At 45.1% G+C, this 23,977-nt stretch overlaps 1 protein-coding gene across 1 annotated transcript in view; it reads left to right on the top strand.

Moving 5' to 3' along the window:
* The window catches only part of LOC145402123 (E3 ubiquitin-protein ligase RNF123-like), a 168,422-nt gene that overhangs the window by 92,610 nt on the left and 51,835 nt on the right, over positions 1–23,977 (top strand). Inside the window, exons 17-18 of the mRNA XM_080274240.1 lie at positions 8,714–8,831; positions 13,898–14,060. Of these exons, the coding sequence (XP_080130366.1) occupies positions 8,714–8,831; positions 13,898–14,060 (281 nt within the window). The remainder of the gene's footprint in view (positions 1–8,713; positions 8,832–13,897; positions 14,061–23,977) is intronic.

Genomic DNA, 23,977 nt, shown 5'->3' with positions numbered 1-23,977 from the left:
TACTTTGAAGGGTACTAAAGTCTGAACTCGGTTCCCTGCATGAGTATGGGACTGGACATTTTGCGCTGAGGCATCTGTGAGTCAGACTGAGGCCAGCAGACTTCTTGTAAATTCTTCTGGAGAGAGTTCTGTCTGTAAACAGTGTGGGGTGACATTGGGAAACATACAAAAGGAAACTGTCCACCCATGCCCTGAGAGATTGTATGAGAGTTAAAGTTCAACTACACTCTGTGGGTGTAACATCTAAGCTCCCACTTAAGCATCCAGTAGTAATATGGAGTCTTTAAGATCAACCGGAAGTCCTGATGGTAAATCTACGGGCCCATAACTCACATCCCCACCGCAGCCGCCACCACCACCACCACCACCACCACTAGCTAATGGTCCGATACTTTTCAGTCAAACCTTGTATGTGAGTGCATTTTTAGGAGTGAACCTGTCTCTCAGTCACTCACTTTGGATTTTCAGAAACAAGGTGCATTATAGGCCTTAGCCAAATGTCTTATTAGTTCCCTGTATTCCTGCATCTATCTAGTACGTCTGTCCATCCATCCATCATCCAATCCTGTCTCTCCCCATGAGGAGCGTAGGGGCCTGGGGCTAGGCAAGTTGGTCCTGACATTTACGATGAGAGTGACCAGCCTCACATATCCCAGAGTGGCATTATGTAAGCAGTAAATCCTAACCACCCCTTGGATATAAACCTGCACCGACTCAGTCCGATTGGAGCGCCTTAATTACCCACCAAACCACCAGGCACCATAATTTAGTTAAGTGGTTACCACCCAGCATAGTAAATGGTTTCCTGGTGTATAGGAAACCATTTAGCTTGTCACTCAGTACAGAGGAGGGAGTGTAAAGTTACTCGTAGACAGAAGGAAGAAGGAAGAATGAAGTAAAGAAAGACAGAAGAGGAAGGGAGGAAGGAGAGAGGAAAGGGCAGACACCCAAAGCAGCACAACATTGAGTGAGTGAATAGTGAGTATCCCCACCTACCACAGTACTTTTGTACTTATTTGTATTCCCTTTTTGCCTTTAAATGCACAGTAATCATGACAGAATTTACTTAAGTGTGACTTTCTTTCCCTCTCTTGTTCCCTTTCCTTCTGTCTACAAGTGACTCTATGCTGAGTACAAGCCAAATGGTTTCCTGAACACCAGGAAACCATTTACTATTCTGTGTAGTAACCATGTAACCAAACTATGGTGCCTGGTGGTTTAGTGGGAAATTAAGGTGCTCTGGCCAGATTGAGCCTGTGTAGGTTTATATCCAAGGGGTGGTTAGGGTTTATTGCTCATGTAATGCCATTCAAGGATGAGTGAGGCTGGTCACTCTCACCTTGTCAGGACCAACTTGCCTAGCCCCAGGATCCTATGTCCCTTATGGGGCAACACAGGATTAGATGGTGTATGTATGTTTAGCATGTAAGCTTCATTGCTACAAATTATCCTTTCAGATCTGCCAGTTTTCCTAAAATTTACTGTACCAGTTGTATGGAACATATCACTGACAAAAAGAGTACACTCAATCCTCGTAAATCGCTTGTTTGTAAATCACGGATTCGTAAATCACGGCTAAGTGGCTGTCAGACTGCCGGCTCCCTTAACCCTTTAACCGCGGGCATCGTTTTGCCCCGACTGGCCTCTCCCTCGGGGGTTCCATCCAAAATGTAAACAAACTTTAAACCTTTATAACTCTGCACAGAATAAATCTAGAGCGAAAAATAAGGTACCATTAGAAAGTACTAACCTTCGGCTTTGCATTGATGTAGGTTTCATGATTTCGTTGACTATCACTGGATGGGCAGTGCCGTTAGAAGTGAGCGATCTAAAATCACTATTTTTCGCTCACACACCATTACCTTCGCTCACACACTATTACCAAATGCCAACCTTATCTTGTAATAACACTATAAACACATATGAACACTGCACATACGATAAACACTCACTCTGTGTTCACTGAGGCAGGTAAAAGGTACTGTAATTGCCTGCACTTCACTGCCACATCAGCGGTGTTGTAATCACTATTTTTCGCTCACACACCATTACCGAATGCCAACCTCATTCTGATAATAATACTATAAACATATATGAACACTGCACATACGATAAACATCCACTCTGTGTTCACTGAGGCAGGTAAAAGGCACTGTAATTGCCCTCACTTCACTGCCACATCAGCGATGTTGTGACTCACACAGCTGGACAGATACTGATGCGTGTTGGTCAGGGGTGGGGTGGGGGGCCCGGGGGGTGGGAGGAGGGAGGTGGAGGTCGGCTGGAGTGAAAGAACTTAATAGCTACTCTCCCTTGAAACAATTGGTGCACGGAAAAAACGCGGGGGTATTCAAAATATTCACAAACATTCAAGAATGACACCCGCGGTTTGGTCCAGTTTTTGCAATGTCATTCTGGAATGACACCCGCGGTTAAAGGGTTAAATTGCTGTTAAGTCACGAAAATTGCGGACCTAGGCACCAGAGTGGGCCTTTTCCAAGGAGAATCGTAAACAGCGGCATTCAGTTTAAAAATTGTGACCCAACAACCAATCACCACCCATCCCTGGTGGCAAGTGTGCATACTAATGCTGCCATGTTGTTGTTGTTCTTCCCGCCAGTCTGCACATTACAGACCATCGCCGTGGAGTACAAGAGCTACCTGCCTTTTTTTACGCACCTTCCCTCCTGCCTCCTACCTTCCATGGCTCCTCCCGAACCCCCGATGAAGCGCTCTAAGCAGTATAGCATCAAGAAGCAGCCACCGTTGTCGTACAGTCAACGTTTGGAGCTCATTTCTCGTGTTGAGAAGGGAGAGAAGTTTTCGAGGCTGGCGAAAGAATTTGGGAAGAACGAGTCGACCATAAGGACGATCTACAAAAACAAGGAGAAAGTGAAGAAGTGCGTCAAAGCTTAACCCCTAAAACGCGGCTGTGTACGCGCGATCCACCCCCTGTGGCGGGGTTGTAGCGGGGTCTGAGTACCTGTGGAAAAATATTAGCCAAAAATCATAGATTAACCCTAGAGCATTAAAATTTTTAAGGCATATATTACTTACATTCAGCTATCTCCTGAGCCACATGTTGAGCCTTCGTTGACTACCCAAGGACTTGTGAAGACTTGCAAAGTTGGGTAACAAAGTCTTCACTCTCACACCTCCAGAAACCCGGTTTTCTTTCTACCACAGCCTCAGTCTGTCACAGTACACTTTATACAACAACGTACAGGTTGTTTGGAATCCGTATTTGTAAATAAGAACTGAAAATAAGGCTAAAATGGACGGAGCGCACGGCCGACATGCAGCGCGGTGGCGATCTTCCCGTCAATATTGTCACATTTGCCTTTTCTCGGCAAAAAACACGTATACTCCTTTTTTTTCCATCATAGGACTTCGCAAACGTTTGCCTGTCACTATTACGGTAATAAAAATCAATGTCACTGCCAGTATTGTGGACTGGGAATGAGGAAGACCACCGCGGCGCGAGTTTATTCAGCCTTACGGCAGGCACTTTATTCTCGCTCCTGTCGGCCACTCGCACTTCATTTCTATCGCTCACTTTCACTGTATCTTTTTTTTTTTTTTTTGCCTTATTCATCAGTGTCACTGTCCAGTGTTATAAAAATAATATTTTATACACAAAAAACTTTTACTTTCAGAACATAGAATAGGAAAATATGCTTTTATCTTTTTACACTGGAGTGACTGTCACTCGCAATACTTATATGATTACTATGTACAATTATTTACAACAAAAAACACTGTAACTGTCAGTGCTTTTACAAGTACATACACTAATTTACACTCATCAGGCTGTCACTGTCAGCACGTAAAGAAAACTAAACAATATTATCACTGTCACTCTCAGTATTTTTCCCAATATTTTTACCCTTATTTTCAAAATCTACTTAGGCTGTGGTAGTCGAAAAACACGGGTAAGCACAGAGGGGAACTTTGCACTCTTTGCACTGCAAGGAGGTGCGCCTAAAAGTTCTTCCTGCCTGGTAGTGTGGCTGCACACATGACACCTCCTCAGTGCTTTCCCCCTCTTTGCAGTGGCTGGCAGTGGCTCCAGGCGGTGTCGCTGAAGGTAGGCCATACACTGTAGGCGGTCTGGAGGTGTGTGAGGGTGGCGTTTGGGACCTGTTGAAAGCACCTGGCCATAACGCTGAAGCAGCTGGTAGACACAAGTCTTGGAGAATCTTCTGAGAGAGTAGTTGGCTGGCTTCCTGTTCTTGATTTTATACAGGATGAAGGCGTTCAACATGCACATGTCAATCAAGTGCAAGAACACCTTCCTGTACCAACGACGATTTTTCCTCAGACAGTCAATCTCTCCAATCATCATATCCGACTTGTCCACCAGCCGCATATTGACGTTATAGTCAATTACAGCATCAGGCTTCATCACAGGCTCGCCAGTCCTTCTGTCGACCTTCCCTGTTGCCAGCATTTCACCCTTGTGTACTGTGGTGAGCATGTTCACGACTCTCTTATCATGCCACCTGATCGCAAGCATCTTGTCAGATTTCTTCAGGTGCACGTCTCCCCGCTTTGACTTTTCAGCCTCTGGGAAGGCAGGGTAATGTGCCCTGTTACTTCTGACAGTGCCACAGGAGCCGACGCCGTGTTCAGAAAGGTACTTGGCGAGTTTTGGAGCTGTATAATAATTGTCCGTATACAGGACATGATTCTCGCCAAAGTACTTTTCCAAAAGCACTTTCACCACAGAACCAGAGAATCCAAGGGGGTCAGTCTTATCCAAGTCGACATTGCTGGCGGTGTAGATGACGAAGTCAAGGATGAACCCCGTCTTGCAGTCGCACAGCACGAAAACTTGATTCCAAAGCGGTGGCGTTTGCTTGGAATGTACTGGACGAACCGAAGACGGCCCCTGAACAATACCAAAGACTCGTCAATCACGACTTTCTTGAAAGGGCGCAAGAACCTCGTAAACTTATCTTTGATCATGTTCAGGATTCCCCTCACTTTCCATAATGGGTCAGTTTGGGAAGGCTCATCATTATTCGCGAAGTGAAGATAAGTCATCAGCTGCCTAAAACGATCGCGGCTCATGTATTTATTGAATATTGGTGTTGGGCACAGCTCGCTGAACCCCAGTACTCTTCCAACTTATGCTTCCAGTTGTGCGGCATAAGCAACATCAAGGCAATAAATACAAAAAGCTCGCGGATCGTCAAAGGCACCCATGATGCCATCCGCGACGTGGATGGCGGCGCGCAGCCTCACCTTCTTCTTCACGAATTGGCGCACATTGCCCCTCGTACCTGTTGGTCTCGGTACAGATGTGCTCCATAACCTCGTCGTCAAGGAAGGCCAACAGGTAGTCAACACATTCACCATCGTCGTCCACAGGGAAGTCAGCCTGAAGTCCACACTCACTTTCGTCAAAGGGCAGATCTTCAGGCACAAAATCTGATCCCTCTGACCACACAAAAGCATCTAAAGTTCCCCTGCCTAGGCTGGGAGGTGCTTGGGGCGGCGGGGGTGAGGCAGGTCGGGTGGGAGTGGGTGAGGCAGGCTGGGCAATAGTAGGTAAGGGAGAGGTTATCCCAGGCCGTGTTGGTGTTGTGGTGGTGGTGGTGGTGGTTGGAGGGAGATTATCGCTTGGGTCAAGGTCACCCGCGGTGGCGTGACTCCTGAGTTGCCTAGTGGGAGTTAGCCTAGGGGACTTAACTTTACTCACACGAACACTAGGCCTACGATAACCTCTCATACCTAACATTGCTCGTCTACTTCCCTTTCTCGGTGGTGATGGAGACTCCGATGACTCAGGAGACAGGACAGCAGACGAGGAGGACGAGAGAAGAGGGCTGGGAGAACGTGGCGGGCTTGCGGTGGTGTGGCGTGGCGTAGTGGACAATGGCGGTGCACTGCTGTCTCCGCTCCTCTTCCTTTCTCTCCCTTTCCATATTCGAGGCCCCTTTTCACCGGGGCCTTCCCTGTAGAGGTGCTGAGCACAGTCACAGTTTCCTCGGGCACAGAAATCATCACTTCCGGGGCTGAATCAGCACTCGATTGTGTCTCTGATTCAGCCAGGCTAGACAAAACACCCACGTCACTGCCGTAGTCCATAGAGGCTTTCAACAGTTCAGATGCTATGGCCGAGTCACTTAGCCCCTTGGTAGTCACTTGTAAAGTTTTGAAGGGCGTAGAGGTAACAAAACCCTTTTTTGGAGGGCTAGAAGGCACGGAACTAGAAGAGCTAGAGCCTGACATGGTGTCACCGTGGCAGATTTGCGTGGACTGACGCGTGAAAAAATGACAGTGTGACAACTGGGGAAACAAGCGTTTCCCAATAGCAAAAAGTGCTTGCGAGATGACGGCGCAGATTGACACGTATCAGCCATCCGCGCGTTGCCATATCGCACGACGAGGGAGGGCCGCGCATCGGTGCGTCCGTGGGTAAAAAAAATGAGACTTGGCAACAACCGAGGTCAGTAGTACAAAGGTCAAGTGTGCTAAAAGTAGCTCACGGGTGGCGGGACTGAGAGACAATACCAGCTTGAGCCTGCTTGCCCGCGGTTATTCAAAATTAACTCAAATCGCAAACGCGACGACCCGCCGTCTTGCCCTTTGGGCCGACCGTCGCAAAAGCGACGATCCGCGTTTTAGGGGTTAACGGACAGGGCTCATTGACAGCCGGGTACGGTGAGAAACAAGGCAGTAATTTGGACAGAAAGATGTCTGGAGATGTTCGTCCTGAGGCAGGCAAGGAAGAATATTCCGGTTGACTGCTCAGTCATCAGGGAGAAGGCTAAGAGTTTTCACAAATTGGCAAGTCAGCGGCTCTGTATCAACCCCCCCCTAAGCCCTTCCATGCTAGCCATGGGTGGTTGGCTAACTTTCTGACAAGGAAGCACCTTAAGAATGTGCACACGACTGGAGAGAGAGCGTCTGCTGACGTGGCCGCGGCAGAGGACTTTCCAACCGTCCTCCAGGCAGTTTTGGAGGAGGGGGTTATACAGCAGAAACTGTTTTCAACATGGATGAGACTGGACTCCAGTGGAAAAAGCTGCCTAGCACCACATACATCCCACGTCAACACCGAAAGGCCCGGGGAAGGAAGCTCGACAAGGGGTGCTACACAGTCATTTATTGTACCAATGCCAAGGGAGCATTCAAGATGAAGCCTTTTGTAATTAATAAGACAAGAAAACCCCGCACCTTCCGCAACCTCAAAGACATGGATCAGTCAGGGGTGTATTGGCGTCAGCAGGCTAAGGCATGGGCTACTACAGGCTTAGTCGTGGACTGGTTTGACAGATTTGTTGAGGATGCGAAGGCTCATTGCAAGCGTGTTAAAGTGCCGTTCAGAGTGTTGCTGCTCACGGACAACGCTCCCGCTCACCCACAAGCCCTAACCTCACATCACCCCAGCGTCAAAGTTATGTTCCTTCCACCCAACACCACCTCTCTTCTCTAGCCACTTGACCAGGAGATAATAGCAAATACGAAGCTGTTTTACACCCAGTTATTTTATCGCCAGTTTACCTCAGCTCTCATCGACGATGCACCGGAGCGGCAGCTGTTGAGAGAGATCACAGCAGACAGCAGCGACAGTGAGACAGAGGTGGGTGTTGTTGAGCCTGACCCCGGAGAAAGTCAGTAGGTGTTGTCTGTGTACCAGTTCTGGAGGAAATTTAACATCAAGGACTCTGTCAATGCACTACTAGAGGCTTGGGGCAAGCTTAACATTGCAACGATTGCGCGTGCCTGGCATTTTCTCCTGCCTAACCTCATGAGTGACGACGCACCAACTCAGAGAGTGTAGAGGACAACATACAGGCTGTTGTTCAACTGGCTCGGAATCTGCCAGGCTGTGGGGAAGTGTCAGCTAGTGACATAATGGACGTGATGAGGAAAGGTGTAGTGAGAGTATTGGTTACCTTAGAAAAAGCTGTGTGTTTTTACAAGGAATTGCATAATCGCAGAGTTAATGAGAAACATCAGGAGCTCATCACCCACTATTTTGCCTGGGTAAGGACAGAAGCTGAGCCTGAACCACAGCCTGGCCCTTCACGCACTGAGGACGTGGATGACGTAGCATCTGTCATCTCTGAGGCAGACTTTGAGGGCTTCCTGAGGGAGGCAGAGGAGCTGGAGAAGGGAGAACAGCATGAAGTAGCACCCCCACCTCATGCTGAGAGGTTCTAAGTTCTTCCCAACACCACTCCACTTCATTCACTTAAGCAATATTGTCATAGGATTAAGGTGAGATCCCTTAACATGGCTTATTTCTATTTAATACATTCACTGAATACTCCTAAATCTGTATATTTGTGTTTGATGGTGCCTAGATAGGTGTAGGTAGGGTGCTGTGGGGGGTGGTTGGCCAAAGTCCAGACCCAAATTAATTTTTCACATTAGAGTTATTATTTATAAACCACGGAATTTGTAAATCGCGGTAGTGGTCCAGACCCAAATTGCCGCAGTGTACGAGGATTGAGCGTACTTACTGTTTGATATAGCGGTTACAGTCTTAGCTAGAGTGATGGCCTTCCTTAGGTTCAGTTCCCAGGAGGTGACTGGTGGCAGTTCATTGATGTAATGCCCCCAGAGGAAGTAGGTTGATCATCTACCTTTAAATGCACTGAACTTTGGTAGCGTAGCCTCAGGGTTGTTTTTTACTCAGAGGTGGAAAAATGGGATTGGCTGCTAAGTTTTACATTTCTCAGATGCCTTCTTTTTCCAGGCTGCGTCTGCAGAGGGACAACTGTTTGGCTTTGTGCCAGACTTCTACGTGGACAGTTTGACGGAGCTCTGTACATCACTGCGGCATTACTTCACTGTTCCAGCTCACCTTGAGCCCAGTATGTTATGTAGTGTCTCAGATGTTAATGTGTTTTTGTTTCATTCATTCATTCATCATCTAATCCAGTGTTGCCTCATGAGGAGCATAGGAGAATGTGTTTTTATACTGCATGCAGTAATCACTCGATTATCCAACATAAAGGACCAAAGGTATGTCTGGGTAATGGCTCCGTCCGGTTAATGGACTTCTCCCCTAGCACCTCCCCAATCTATACATACCCTAACTTTGAAAGCCATTGTAAAAAGCCACTACAGTACATCGTCCAACACTTGTTCTTGGTGTTTTTCACTACTATATCTGGTCAAACAGACCTATAAACAACAGTCAAGCAATTACCATGGTCAAGCAGACCCATCAACCTCAGGGAAGCAATCACCACTGCAGGGCCATATCTTGCAGTGGCATGAAAAAAATACCATACTGTACAGTACTGTATATGATAAGACTGACTACACAGGAAAAATGCAGTGGGCACATAAAACATTATAGCTGTCTATCTATCTATCTATTGCCAGACGCCTCAATCCCGTTTGGGGTGGCCACAAACACATCACCTCCACGTCATCCTGTCCCCCGCCATTTCACTGCCCTGCTCCCAACTCACACCCCCCTCTCTCATATACCTCCCCACCCCATCCCTCCATCTCATCCTCGGCCTCCCCCTCCACCTCACTCACATACACTCTCTTCGTCAGTCTTTTACCCTCCATCCTCTCCACGTGGCCAAATCACCTCAGTGTGTTCCTCATAACACATCCACATCCACACCACAATAGCCAAATGGAATAAAATGTTGGCAAAATAAAATTGTGGAACAGTCAGTAATCTGGAATGAAATCAAGGAACAGTACCTAGAGTAAAACCAGCTACACAAGAAAAAGTCAGGTGGCACAGAAAATGTAATGGTAAAATGGAATAAAATCATGGTGAAAAAGAATAAAATCGTGGAACAGTACAGTAAGCTAGAATAAAACCAAGGGCCCGTACAGTCAGTTAGAATAAAACCGGCTATACAAGCAAAAAGGCGGTGGGCACACAAAACGTAATGGTAAAACGGAATGAAATCATGGTAAAATACTGCTGAATAAAATCATGGAACAGTATGGTAAGCCAGAATAAAATCAAGGAACAAAACAGGCAGCTAGAATAAAACTGGCCACACAAGAAAAAGACAGTGGTCACACACAGTGCAATGGTAAAATGGAATAGAATCTTGATAAAACAGAATAAATTCATGGAACAGTACAGTAGGCTAGAGTAAAATCAAGAAACAGTACAGTCAGCTAGAATAAAATCAAGGTAACACTCACAATTTCCCGCTGGGTATCGTGAGGAATAACCTGGTAGCTCCTTGACTCTGACTGAGTCAGCACTACCCTCTTCCTTTTGCAGGTGAAGGGACTATCATCAAACACCTTAGGAAGAGGAATGTGAGGAATAGCAATCCTGAAGCAGGTAGAAAGTCATCACAAAAGCAACCACGTGCACAGCCATGACAACTTTCCCGGAGGAGACGTTTACTCAGTGGGTGTTAGATGGGAAATGAGAATGACTGAGAGGGCCTCTGGCGGACACTGGGTGAACTGCGGAGCCAGGCGGCGTGGCGCCACTGGGCTATTCTCGCCCACCTGGGCGAGAAATGTGTGTGCGACCAAAATTTCACCCCAGTGACGATAATTTTGTCCGGATATTTAAAAAAAATATGATTAATGGTTTAATACAGGCATACCCCAATATCCAGCAGTGCTGCATACCAGTGGGAGTGTTCGGTCAGTGAGTAGTCATATATCAAACCAGTTTTCCCCGTAAGATACTGAAGAAAAGCCAGAGATGCATTCCAGGCCCAAACCCAGACTTTCATATACCTTAATCAATAGGCTGACAGAAACACAGTAGGTACTGTTATTATCCGCTTGAAGAATACTATTAGTAAATAATGGGACATCAAACATCACATGCAGAAAGGTAAGGTTATGAGATGTGCAGTGTTGAGATGATTCAGGGTAACTGACAGTCAGGTAGGCAGCTGGCAGCGTGCCAAGTGGAGGTGGGGGAGGGTGAGGGGACGAGGAAGGAGATAAGCAGGGATGGGGGAGGGCAGAGGGATAGGGAGGGAGACAAGCGAGGGTGAAGGAGGGTGTGGGGATGGGGAGGGAGATAAGTGGAGGTGGGGGAGGGAGACAAGCAGAGGTGGGGTAGGGTGGGGGGATGGGGAGGGAGACATGCAGGGATGGGGAAGGAAAGCAAGAAAGCCAAACTGCCCTACTGTCCCTCCCCCTCCAGAATCACTCTCTCTCTCTCTCTCACACACACACACACACACACACACACACACACACACACACACACACACACACACACACATGGGAGACAAGTGGGGGTGAGGGTGGATGGAGGGATGGGGAGGAGGACAACCAAGACTGGGGGAGGGAGACATGCCTGGCAGTGATGATTATGGTGGGGGATGGAGGAGGGACTGGGGGAAGAAGAGAGGTGATGGAGAGAGGACCGGGAGAGCATCATGCACCACCACGTATGCATTCAGACATGCTTGTTTCAAACCTCGGGAGGGTTTGAGTGTTCTGACTAGCGAATCGACGGTCGTGTGGATTGAGGGAATGTTCCCCCATTTCTTTTGTTCAGTCGAGTTAGTTATTGGTTAGCGGTGTTCAGGATCTCGGGGTATGTCTGCACAGCCAGATTACAGTGTATGGATAATGGATTGTACAGATAGTGGTTGTCCGGATAATTGGGTGATTACTATATATTTTGGACTCAGGGCGTACATGAGACAATCTGATTGTTGAGCCCAGCAGTCCTCCTGTGTCACATTTTCACACGTCATCACTTTGATGACAGTATATACCATCCATACAGCATGCATGCTAGAGTTTGCCATTCAGGACTGTTAGCAGTGCTGGGCAGGTGCGCAAACGCTTTCGCAAAGCACAATTGCACACCGTTGCGCTCCGGTGAATATCATTTGTGCATTGCAGACCGCACGAGACCATGCGCAATATTGCGCTTTTGCACATGAAAAGGCAGGTGCGCAAGTACAAATTTAGTTGCGCTTGCACAGCTAAATTTGCAGTTGCGCACCTTGCCTGTAGATTGCGCACTGCGCAGTCCAATGGACACATGGTCTTGGGAGCTTCCCGTGTGCCTGGACAAGGGATGGGGAAGGCTCGGGCAGGTTGCGAGGGTTCTGGATTGTTGGGGGGAGGCGGGAGGGATGGAGGGTAGTAGCATTTCTTAAAATGCTTTAACAGAGGTTATGTATTTTAATATTTTTTAAATTATTATTATTAGTAAATAATAATAAATTTAAAAGACATTATTTATTAAGAGTAGCATGTGCAGTTCCTTACAAAAATCATTAAAACATATTATTTAAATCAAATATCCACAGCCTAATGATTTATTAGGCTGTGGATATTTGATTTAAATATGTTTTAATGATTTTTGTAAGCAATTACACATGCTATTGTATATCTGTATTGAATTATTAAATATGACGTCTTGCGAAAATGCAGATAAAAGTAAAACTGGCAAAATCACAGCCTTTGTTTCCCTGTCCCTCCTTTTCGCAGCCCGCTCACTCCTCTGTTTGAACTTCCACGAATGAAAAAGTTACTACAGGACAATATTGTGATACCAACTCTAATGTATGGAAGTGAAGTTTTGACCTTTTTGGAGGGACAGAAGTCAAGAGTGAGAGCTGTGAAAATAAATGAGTTCTGTGAGAGGAGCATGCGGAGTTACATGGAGAGACAGACTGTCAAACAAGGAAGTGAAGGAGCGTTATGATGTGGATGTGGATGTGATAGGAAGTGTGAGGATGGAGAGTGAGAGACTAACGAGGAGAGTGTATGTGAGTGAGGTGGAGGGGAGGAGAGGGAGGGGGAGGCCAAGGATGAGATGGAGGGGAGGAGAGGGAGGGGGAGGCCAAGGATGAGATGGAGGGATGGAGTGGAGAAGTATATGAGAGAGGGAGGTGTGAGCTGGGAGCGGGGCAGTGAAATGGCAGGGGACGGGGTGACATGGAGGCGATTTGTTGCTTGTTTGTGGTCAGTTGCCACCCCTTACGTGATTTAGGCGTCTGGCAATAAATAGATAGATAGAATAATAATAAATAAAAGTAAGTATGCTAATTTGTTTAAATATCGCAATATTTTACAGTAATTCCCACAAATATATGCAAATGTTTGCGCTAGTGCTTAGAGACATTGCGCAAGCTAAGTATTAGATTGTGCACTTGCATAAATTACAAATAATAGAAACTATTAATAAATAAAATTCTATCTATCTATCTATTACCAGATGCCATAATCCCGTAAGAGGTGGCCATTTGACTTTGAGTTGGTTGTTTTACAGGGAGGGGCACTAACCCTCCACCAACCCACTTGTTGACACATAGGAAGACGTATGGTTTGGTTATATGGTTACCACCCAGCGTTGTAAATGGTTTCTTGGCTTACAGGAAACCATTTGGCTTGTCATTCAATGTAAAGCCACCTGTAAAGGAAAGAAAAGCAATAAGAAGTGACAGGAAAGATGGCAGAAATAGGAAGAGAGGAGTAAGTATGCTATTTTATGTAAATATCTCAATATTTTACAGTAATTCCCACAAATATATGCAAATGGTTTGCGCTTGCGCTTTGCGGCATTGCGCAAACTAAATATTTGTCATATTGCACAAGGTAGTGAACTGTGGATTGTACATTGCGCTTGCACAAGATCCTTCTTCGTTTGCGCTGCCCACCAGTGACTGTTAGGGTGATACTGGCAATGATGTTAGAATGCCATGTTTGTTGGTTTTGTGGTAGGTCAACAAAGACTGTTTTAGTGAAATACCAGTCTACATAAATGTTCCCTCCCCCAGCCTGGGATCAGTAGCCCATCCATTTGGACCATAGCCCAATTCTCTGTCGTTCATTTCACCTCCATTACCTTCCCATCTTTATGTATGTTTGTATTTATTTGGTATTACTCTAGTGTTACAGATGAATATTTCCTCACAGCATCTGAAAATATATTTATTATAACAGTTACGTTCTCCCACAGGCTACAAAAGATTACTGACCAATGTTGGGGAGTTCCTGGCCTTGCATTTCTGTGACCAGCGGATTGTGTATGCAGACAGCAAAGACTCCCTCATCCAAGCACTGGCCGGATTTGTCTGTCATGAGGTCACACTCACAGCACTTGAAAACATGCCCTTGCAGAGGTAGGTAGGAGGAGGGAAGGATGAATGGTAGGTATGAAGGAAAAAGATAGGGACTTGTAGGCAGGTTGCATCAGGAGATAGGAAGAATCAATAGATTAAAGAAATGGGAAGCACGTAAGAACTTGTTCATGTACCATTATCCAAATTTCTGTATTTACAAAGGATTTTTAATTTCTATATAACTTGGTCATTTAGTTTACCCAGGTGCTGCCTACTCTCTCTCCTTTATGACTAGTGCAACCTCAGGTTGCTCCGTTTCAACCCAATCATTAATTTAGCGTTGACACTAACCTTTAAATCATAAGCAGCAGAATCAACTGGACCTCTTTTCCCACCCTAGGACAGGGTGAGGAGTAGCAACGTCCAGACAGCTCAAGTTTGCCCACCCCAATGGGCCATGCTTCCATTCACTCATCATTCAAGCCCTTGGAATCCTAACTCTATCTGATATGCCAAAAACATTCACCACATTCTGTAGCTTCATATAAATGTATCTGATAGAGTCAGTCTGCACGCTGTTTCATTAAAAAGAGGTGCCAAATCCCTGATCATGCACTTTTTCTTACAACATTCATCCAACCAGCTCAATCTCTTGTCAGTCCCCTAGCCTCACCAACTTCCATACCTCTCTTCTTCACACACCCATCCACCATATCCCTCCACCTTTTCTTTGGCCTACCTTGCCTCCTCCCTCCTTAAAATTCACCCAGATATTCCTTATTCACCACTCTGTTGTTATCCATTCTCGCCACATGACCATACAATCCCAGTACACTCTCTTCAGTTCAGGTGTCCACAGACTTTTTCACACCACATCTTTCATGAATCACATTATTTTGTGTCCTGTTCACTCTCTGTATTCCACATACATTCCTCAGCAGTCTCATCTCCTCTGCTTTCACTCTTGACTTTTCATTTTCATGCCACACCATAGTCTCACTTCCATATGTTAAAGTTGGCATTAACACTGCTTCATGTAAGCCTCATGCAGCTGCAACACTCCAACCTCATATTCTTTTCAAGGCCTTCATTGCACAAGCTACTTTCCTTCCTTGTGTCTCTCTACTTTCCACTTCTTTTGCACGTTTTCCTGTCTTTTTCTGTCACTTTACCCAGGTGTTTGGACTCTCTCACCAATTCCGGTCTCTCTTCATTCACTGTAACATCACACTAGGAGTCACCTTTTCTCTCAGTAACCATCACTTTACTCTTTTCTACATTTACTCTCAAGGCAAGATGCTCACAGACATCAACAAAACTCTGCATCAGTCTACCAAGTTCTTGTCCAGTATTTGGAAGTAGTAGTGCATCATCAGTATACAAAAAATTTGAGATATTCCATCCATCACCATTCATTACCAATGTCACGGGGTTTTTATAATATCACGATAATTTTGATATAAATGGTTAAGTATTATTTAATTTGATAATAATATTAATATTGAAGAGCAAAGACAATGATTGTCTTGCTACATCAAGCAACGATTACTTTACGCTGACTTGCTAAGATTCTCAAGAACGAGAATTTATAAACTTTCTCAACAGTACACAGCAGAGACTAATTACTCACAATTGCTGAATTACTGTACTGTTAGCCTCTGGAGAAAGTTACATCACCCCTGACAATAAATAACTAATACTAATAATAATAACATCAGGTTCTTGCTGATGCATTAACTCCTGGCACAACGGACTTTAAGTTAATACAACAAGACTGGTGTAAGTACCAGTTATGAAAGCAAACGTTTATGCAAGCTAGGAGCTGTATGGAAAATAAGCTTAATTATGGAGAAATGAAACAAGATTTACTCTACATTAAGCTCAAGAAATAGAACTGTTAAATTTATTAATCTCAAAAATAAATTTAACATTACATTTCAAATCAAATTAAATGAGACGCACTCGCTCACTCACACAGAAGCTAAATACTTACGCCTAGGAAAAACACCTTAACTAAGCTCTTAAACTACAAAATACACAAAAGAAATACCAGTCGATGAATACTGTGTATCACCACTAAGGTGGGAGAGCTGGGATTAACTGTACTAATGGAGCTTGGGGTGCTAGCTGACCTCTCCACTTCTGAGCACAGACCCTTTCTCCGTCACAGCAAACACAAAACTGAATTCAAATAATGTATGGGCAGGAAGCACGAGCCACCGGAAGAAGGCGTGGTTAACGGTTTATGCAAGCAGAGGCGAACGATAAAGAAACAATTGTATCGCTCAGTAGCGCACTTAAGTGACGTGCATTAAATCGGTCACTTTTGAAAGTGACGAATTATTTGAAAAGTATACCCCGAAATGGAGAGAGAAACGGTTAACTGAGCGATACACAGTGAGTTTTCCACTAATAGTTCGTGGCTTCTCACAAAAAGGAAATGTCGCGAATTGATTCGTGACATTACGCCCCATGAAAATTAAATCTTTCTTCCTTCAGAAGAAAGATTTCAATATACATACATATAAATCCTAACTCAGTCACACAAGATTCACACTGTGGTGTGTGTGCTATCCTGCTACAGGAGAAAATCGCAGTCGCCAGTGAGTGAAAAACCTCGTATTTACGTTAATAGAAGCAAGCTTGAGGGAAAAACTCCGTGACGACGGTGAAAATCCTGTACTCAGGTCAAACTGAGCGAAAATTGCTACATTTACACTGACAACTAATTGTTGTGTAGCGTGGTGTATGTAATACGCGGTGTAGGTGTGACAGTTGTAGTGTAACTGTACCTACGTGTAAAATGACACAGTAAATAATATGGCGACGACGAAGGCAGAGGAGAAGAGGCGGCAGCGTGTGCAGACGATCAGCTGGCCCAACAGCAAAACTGCTACACCCATTGCTGAACCTGCAAAACCAATTAAGGTGGAGCATCAAAAGTGTCAATGAGACAAAATTCTTATTATGTTACAATTACTCTCTCTGGCTAGCAGTCAGTACATGCTATGAAAAGTACACTCGAGGTCGCCATTAATTATTGCACACGATTATGGTCGGCAAGTTGAGAATCCCTGTGCAAACTCGGGTCTTCCATAGCCTCGAACCACACACGGGTCCTCAACCTGTGCCTTAACCTACAGTACTTATATTAATATCGGGAAGCTGAGAATCCTTGTGCAAACTTGGGTCTTCCATAGCCTCAAGTCGCCTCTGCGGAGTTCTCTCTTCCCCCTTAACCTACAATACAATACTTATATTAGTACCGGAAAGCTGAGAATCCTTGTGCAAACTTGGGTCTTCCATAGCCTCAAGTCGCCTCTGCGGAGTTCTCTCTCGAACTTCCCCCTTAACCTACAATACTATATTAGTATTGGGAAGCTGAGAATCCTTGTGCAAACTTGGGTCTTCCATAGCCTCAAGTCGCCTCTGCGGAGTTCTCTCTCGAACTTCCCCCTTAACCTACAATACTTATATTAGTACCGGGAAGCTGAGAATCCTTGTGCAAACTTGGGTCTTCCATAGCCTCAAGTCGCCTCTCAACTTCCCCCTTAACCTATGGTACATAATATGTATGTACAGGCCCTGGACATAATGTGTCCTGTGGGGCCCATGGGCGAGACGTCAGGTCTGAACCCACTTCACCACTACCCTGTCTCTCAACTGACTCAGAGATTACAGGTGTAGTTACAAATGGCACAGGAAGGGCATGTCCCTGATTAGTGGTGATACTTTGGCACACACTGCAAGAACGGACAAAACTATCTATGTCCCGTCCCATCCCTGGCCAGAAAAAGTCAGCTCGGATACGGCCCTGGGTCTTCCTTTTGCCCATGTGACCTCCTGAGACTGAACAATGACCCCATTGTAACACTGCTAGGCGGTACTTGGCGGGACCGACAAACTGCAGTCGAACCTCGCCCTCGGGTGTTCGTGACTCACGGTAGAGCCGTCCTTGTTTGCGAAGGAACTTGGCTCGACCTCCCCGTGAATACTTTATCACTCGACCCTTTTGTTTGTTCCGCACGGTAGCAAGTGTCGGGTCAGAATGTTGTTCTTGCACAACAAGTTGACTGCACATCAGATCTTGCGGCAATTCAATGATCACTGGGGTGACACAGTCTGGAGCCTCAGTCATGGCTCGTGTCACCGCAGCAGCCGAAGTCTGAGTAGCGCCATCGGAGCAACTATCCTTGACTCCATTAATATTGCCTACTATTAAGTCAAATAGAGGCTCTGGCATGACAACTGCAAGTGTCATACCAGTATAAAATGGAGATGCCACCTGGATACATGCCTCAGGGAACAATCTCACTGATCCATCAATAAGCTTTGCATGGATCTGTCGACCTGTATACTGCTCAGGCCGAACTAAACTCTGCTTAACAGAGCAACCTGAGGAACCATTGTCTCTCAGGACCTTCACAGGAATGCCTCCCACAAACCCTGGCTGAACAAGGAAGGTACTGTCACCTGTGGGAGGGCCTGTGGAGGAAGCAGCTAGCCACTCATGAGGCTGCTGAATTGATGTGGCAAACATTGTGCCTTGAAGGTTATATTGGGGAGATGGAACATTGGCCATCTGTGGAGGGGGGTTCACTGTCACTGTGGGACTAGTGAACTGTGGGGAATTACCCCCACTGGTAGGGACGTGACCACCAGGCTGCTGCTGAGGAATGAAGGCTGCATTCGCTCCTGCCTCTTTTGAGCTGGTGGTGAAAAAGTTTGTCCCGACTGTCGGTTGCGTGGCTGATACTGCTGCTGGTTGGGGTGCTTGTTGTACCGCTTCCACTCAGATTTCTGAGTGTTTTGCCCCTGGTCCTTCTGTGGTTTGCTTGGACCTTGACCATTACTCTGAGAACGGCCTTGGTGCTGGGATTCAGTCTGAGACGGCTTCCCAGACTTAGCAGTATCTTTTCTGCTCCAGGTGTTTTGCTTACGAGCTTGATACCCGTATGCAGTAAAGAATGCGTCAGCCTTCTCTGCCATTTGGCTGGCATCTTTCACCTGGCAGATCTTAAGCTGTGCTATGAGCTCAGCAGGCCACGACCTCTCTAGCTGTGTACGCAGCATAAGGTCAATTATCCTCACGCGTGGAAGGAGTTTCATCTTTCTCCATCCACTCATTTAAGTAAGCTGTGAGACGATCAAGGAACTGAACAGCTGTCTCCTTGTCTTGGAGACAAGCTCGCATGAACTGAACTTTGGCGTCGTCTACTGTGAGACCATACGCCTTAATGAGTGCAGCTTTCATCATCTCATATGTGAGATTGTCTCCACGAATTCTGTGGAGAATATCGAGGGCAGGGCCCTCAAATAGGCTAAGAAACTGAAGCCGCTTAGCTGCCTCATCCAGTTGATATAAGTCTGCCATGTCCTCAAAAGCAGCTATGTACGGCTCGGATTCGCCGCTTTCCTTGTATGAAGGAAGCTTGATGCGTGGGGTCGCCAGGACATGTGCAGGGGGAACGCTCGTGGAGCTTTGACCAACTGCACCAGACGTGTCTGAAGCCAAGGAATCTCGCTTGAGCTTCATCATTTCAAGTTCATGTTTTTCTCGTGCCTCACGTTCGGCACGTTCATGTTCTCGTTCTCGCTCGCGTTGTTCACGCTCGTATTCGCTGTTCTCGCTCTTTCTAACTCGAGCTCGCGTTGTTTCTGCTCGTATTCACAGCTGTTCTCCGCTCAGATTCGCTGAATCCTACGCTCTTCACGAGCATCTTTCTCGCGCTGCTGTTCCTGATTATGCCGTGAGAGTATATACTCTTTAATTTCGGTTGGGTCCGAAAGACCCATATCTTTGGCTTCCTGTAAAAATACAGTAGTAGCCATGGCGCTAATTTATTAAGCAAACCGAAATTGAGTACTGACTGCTTAGCGACGAATACTAATAAACAAAAGTAAAGAGTACAGACACAAGCTAGTGGTGACCAGTCTTATCTAGTTAACTGGCAAAGAATAAATCAAAAATGTAAATTACTGGGAAGACTCAATAATAAACAGAATGGTACGGCGACTTCCCAGGAGCGAATAAAATCGTCTGGCGTTACCAAGAATAAACTAGAGTTAAGTACTCTATGGATTGATAAAGCAAAATTCACTTGCTAAATTAAGGGTAAACACCAGTAAGCTTGTGCCTATAAACTTTAATGATAAATACCTAAATATGAATGAGTGAGCACTATCTCGTGAATAGCTTTAGAGCTAGGAGTTAATATCCTGGAATGAGGTCGCCAATTGTCACGGGGTTTTTATAATATCACGATAATTTTGATATAAATGGTTAAGTATTATTTAATTTGATAATAATATTAATATTGAAGAGCAAAGACAATGATTGTCTTGCTACATCAAGCAACGATTACTTTACGCTGACTTGCTAAGATTCTCAAGAACGAGAATTTATAAACTTTCTCAACAGTACACAGCAGAGACTAATTACTCACAATTGCTGAATTACTGTACTGTTAGCCTCTGGAGAAAGTTACATCACCCCTGACAATAAATAACTAATACTAATAATAATAACATCAGGTTCTTGCTGATGCATTAACTCCTGGCACAACGGACTTTAAGTTAATACAACAAGACTGGTGTAAGTACCAGTTATGAAAGCAAACGTTTATGCAAGCTAGGAGCTGTATGGAAAATAAGCTTAATTATGGAGAAATGAAACAAGATTTACTCTACATTAAGCTCAAGAAATAGAACTGTTAAATTTATTAATCTCAAAAATAAATTTAACATTACATTTCAAATCAAATTAAATGAGGACGACTCGCTCACTCACACAGAAGCTAAATACTTACGCCTAGGAAAAACACCTTAACTAAGCTCTTAAACTACAAAATACACAAAAGAAATACCAGTCGATGAATACTGTGTATCACCACTAAGGTGGGAGAGCTGGGATTAACTGTACTAATGGAGCTTGGGGTGCTAGCTGACCTCTCCACTTCTGAGCACAGACCCTTTCTCCGTCACAGCAAACACAAAACTGAATTCAAATAATGTATGGGCAGGAAGCACGAGCCACCGGAAGAAGGCGTGGTTAACGGTTTATGCAAGCAGAGGCGAACGATAAAGAAACAATTGTATCGCTCAGTAGCGCACTTAAGTGACGTGCATTAAATCGGTCACTTTTGAAAGTGACGAATTATTTGAAAAGTATACCCCGAAATGGAGAGAGAAACGGTTAACTGAGCGATACACAGTGAGTTTTCCACTAATAGTTCGTGGCTTCTCACAAAAAGGAAATGTCGCGAATTGATTCGTGACAACCAACACCAAACAAATTGCTAAATCTTTTGGTGAAGATGTATTTGTTCCATGCACAGCATCCATGCGTTGTTGTACAGTGTTGTGTCTTGCTGTTCTGCTTTGAGCTGGAGGGTCTTTACACCAGTATGAACCATTGCGGCTGGTCTCGATAACATCCCTGTTCTCCTCTGTGACGTCCCTATTCTCGTCTGTGACATCTCTTTTCTCCTCTGCATCTTCATCTTGTGTCATTTTCTTTACTTCAACTAGAATCTCCCAAATTTAAAGGAGTGTGTAGTTCATTTCTACAATGCGCAGATTTAGTTTGTGGTTCATAGTCAAGATCGTTGGCTTCTGAAATCTCATAGTCATCATCTGAATTTAAAATTCCATCAAGCAGCTGCTCCTGGATCTTTTCATCAGGCAGTGACTCATCTTTCTATTTTGACTTTCTGTATGGAAGGAGATACTTCATTATTGTCCACTACTAATCATAAGTGTGTTTATTAATTTCCCACCAGTTGTCAGTGCATACCATCAAGAGAATGATCCAATTCACAACATATGACAAACAACAATCACTCATGTCAAGGAAATTCACATAAATTACAAGCATAGCCAGGCAAGCTAACATTCTCATATATTACAAGCATATTGGTGCCAGGCAAGCTAATATTCTCATAAATTACATGCATATCCTGATCATTGTTGAAGGAGAAAACACACTATAGGGAACTAGGGTCCTCTGGACCCAGGTTCTGGAAATTAGGGGTAAGGGTCAATATGCCTCTATTTCTTCTCTGCTAACAGATATTTTTCAAAATTTATTTAACTCAAGTAACAAATAAATTCTAGAAGAATACAGTCGAGTCGTCTAATCCGCGACAAGATAGCTCTGGACCACTGCTGTGCTTTAGAAATTCCGTGGTTTATAAATAACGTAGCTTATGGGAAAAATTACTTATGGTTCTGGCCTCTTTGCCAAGTTGCCACATATCACCCTACCTACACTCAACTTGTCACCAACAAACACTAGCACACACTTCAATAATTATTCATTGCATGTATTTCTGGGAATAAAGAATATTAAACATTAAATAAACAGTATTAGAGAGTCTTACCTGACTCCAACCAGCAAAAATGCTTAAGTGGAATGGGTGGGGGTAGGGGTGGAGGTTCCAAGGCTGGAGGCAAACTAGGGCCTCTCAGCATGAGGTGAGTGTGGTGGTGCCTTATGGTGCTTCTGCCTCAGCCCTGTTTCTTCCTCCTCAGCCTCCCACAGGAACCCCTCAGTCTGCTGTAGAGATAACCGAAGCGGTGCCACTTCACAAATGGTCTTCAGCCAGTTGTGGTGTGGCATCATTTCATGCTGGAAGGGCAAGTACTGTAATGGAACAACAACAAAAAAAAAGGGGCCAGGTAGTCCTCAGATACCACACTCGTGGCCACTCCCGCAGCGGGTGGTGCAGGAATAAACAATGATGGGAAGTAGTGTGAACACTTGCCACCAGGGAAGGGTTATGATTGGCTTGTCATGCTTGCCTGTGAATGGCTGATGGCTGTGGTTAGCAGCAAAGAAATGCGCCGTGGAAATCTCAATAGAAATGCGTCTCCTTGGCGCTGAAAATCTGTGCTTTAAGCATATAACCTTGGGTTCTCCTAATTTTGGTTCAGAGCTGGAACCATGCCATGGGTTAGAAAACCGTGACTTACAAACACACGTTTTTATGCAACTCAGCCATAGCCAGGAAATAATAGCCAGTTGCAAAACAGTAAGAGAAACAGACAACTTAAAAACTGGCCAGGTCTCCAGACCCATTCCTGCATCTGAGGGTTAAGACAGTCAGTAGAATGTGGGATATGACCATGTCTCTGAAAAATTATCATTATAGCATTAGTTCACACCTAAAATGGTAGAGAAGTAAGTGTTAGTCTAGGGTCATTATATAAAACAGACATTTTTTATCATCATTCAGTTGATTCCAATAAGATTCCGGTTCATTATCGGATAATTTTTCCTCTCTAATTGTTTTGTTTCATTTCATTTTTGAAGGCTCCAGCATGCTTGCATGCGTCGGCCTTGGTCACCTAATGGCAGCACTCCATGCTGCACAATCTATTGCAGCCTCCCTGTTCAGTCCCTTAACCCTGAGGTTACACTTAGTGACCTCGTCCCACGTCTTTCTCGGTCTACCCCTCAACCCCACCCCTAGTGTTAACACTTCTCACCTTCTGCATCCAGTTATCATCCCTCATCCTCTCCACATGCCCAAACCACGTCAATCTACCTCTCCACATCACAACACCAATACACTCCAGTCCCTTCCTACCTCTCAACTCTTCCATCGTAAACCCAGGCCTTGCACAGAGGGGCGCATTGCACATCCACCTAATCATTGTCATTTCTGTATGTCTGAGCCTACAAATATCCTTCTCCTTTACCGCCCAGGTCTCACTACCGTACAGCATTACACTCCTAACACATACTGCATACAAAGACCCCTTAGCACATAGGGAAAGTCCTCTCAGTGTCAGGAGAGCAACAGCTCTCTGAACTTCTTCCAACCACTTCTCACCCTAGCCACAGAGCTAGCTCCAGTCACACCTCCAGCATACAACATGTCCCCCAAATAACAAAACTCTTCCACACACTCAAGAGACTCACCAGCAGGTTCAATCCTTTCACGCCTCACAATCTCCACCTGCTCTCCCCGACA

This window comes from Coenobita brevimanus, chromosome 57, assembly GCF_032717465.1.
Source record: "Coenobita brevimanus isolate Jiangsu-jjx chromosome 57, ASM3271746v2, whole genome shotgun sequence".
NCBI classification, from domain to species: Eukaryota; Metazoa; Arthropoda; class Malacostraca; order Decapoda; family Coenobitidae; genus Coenobita; species Coenobita brevimanus.
The sequence above is the reverse complement of the archived record's forward strand: the minus strand, read 5'-3'. Positions and strand labels throughout refer to the sequence as shown.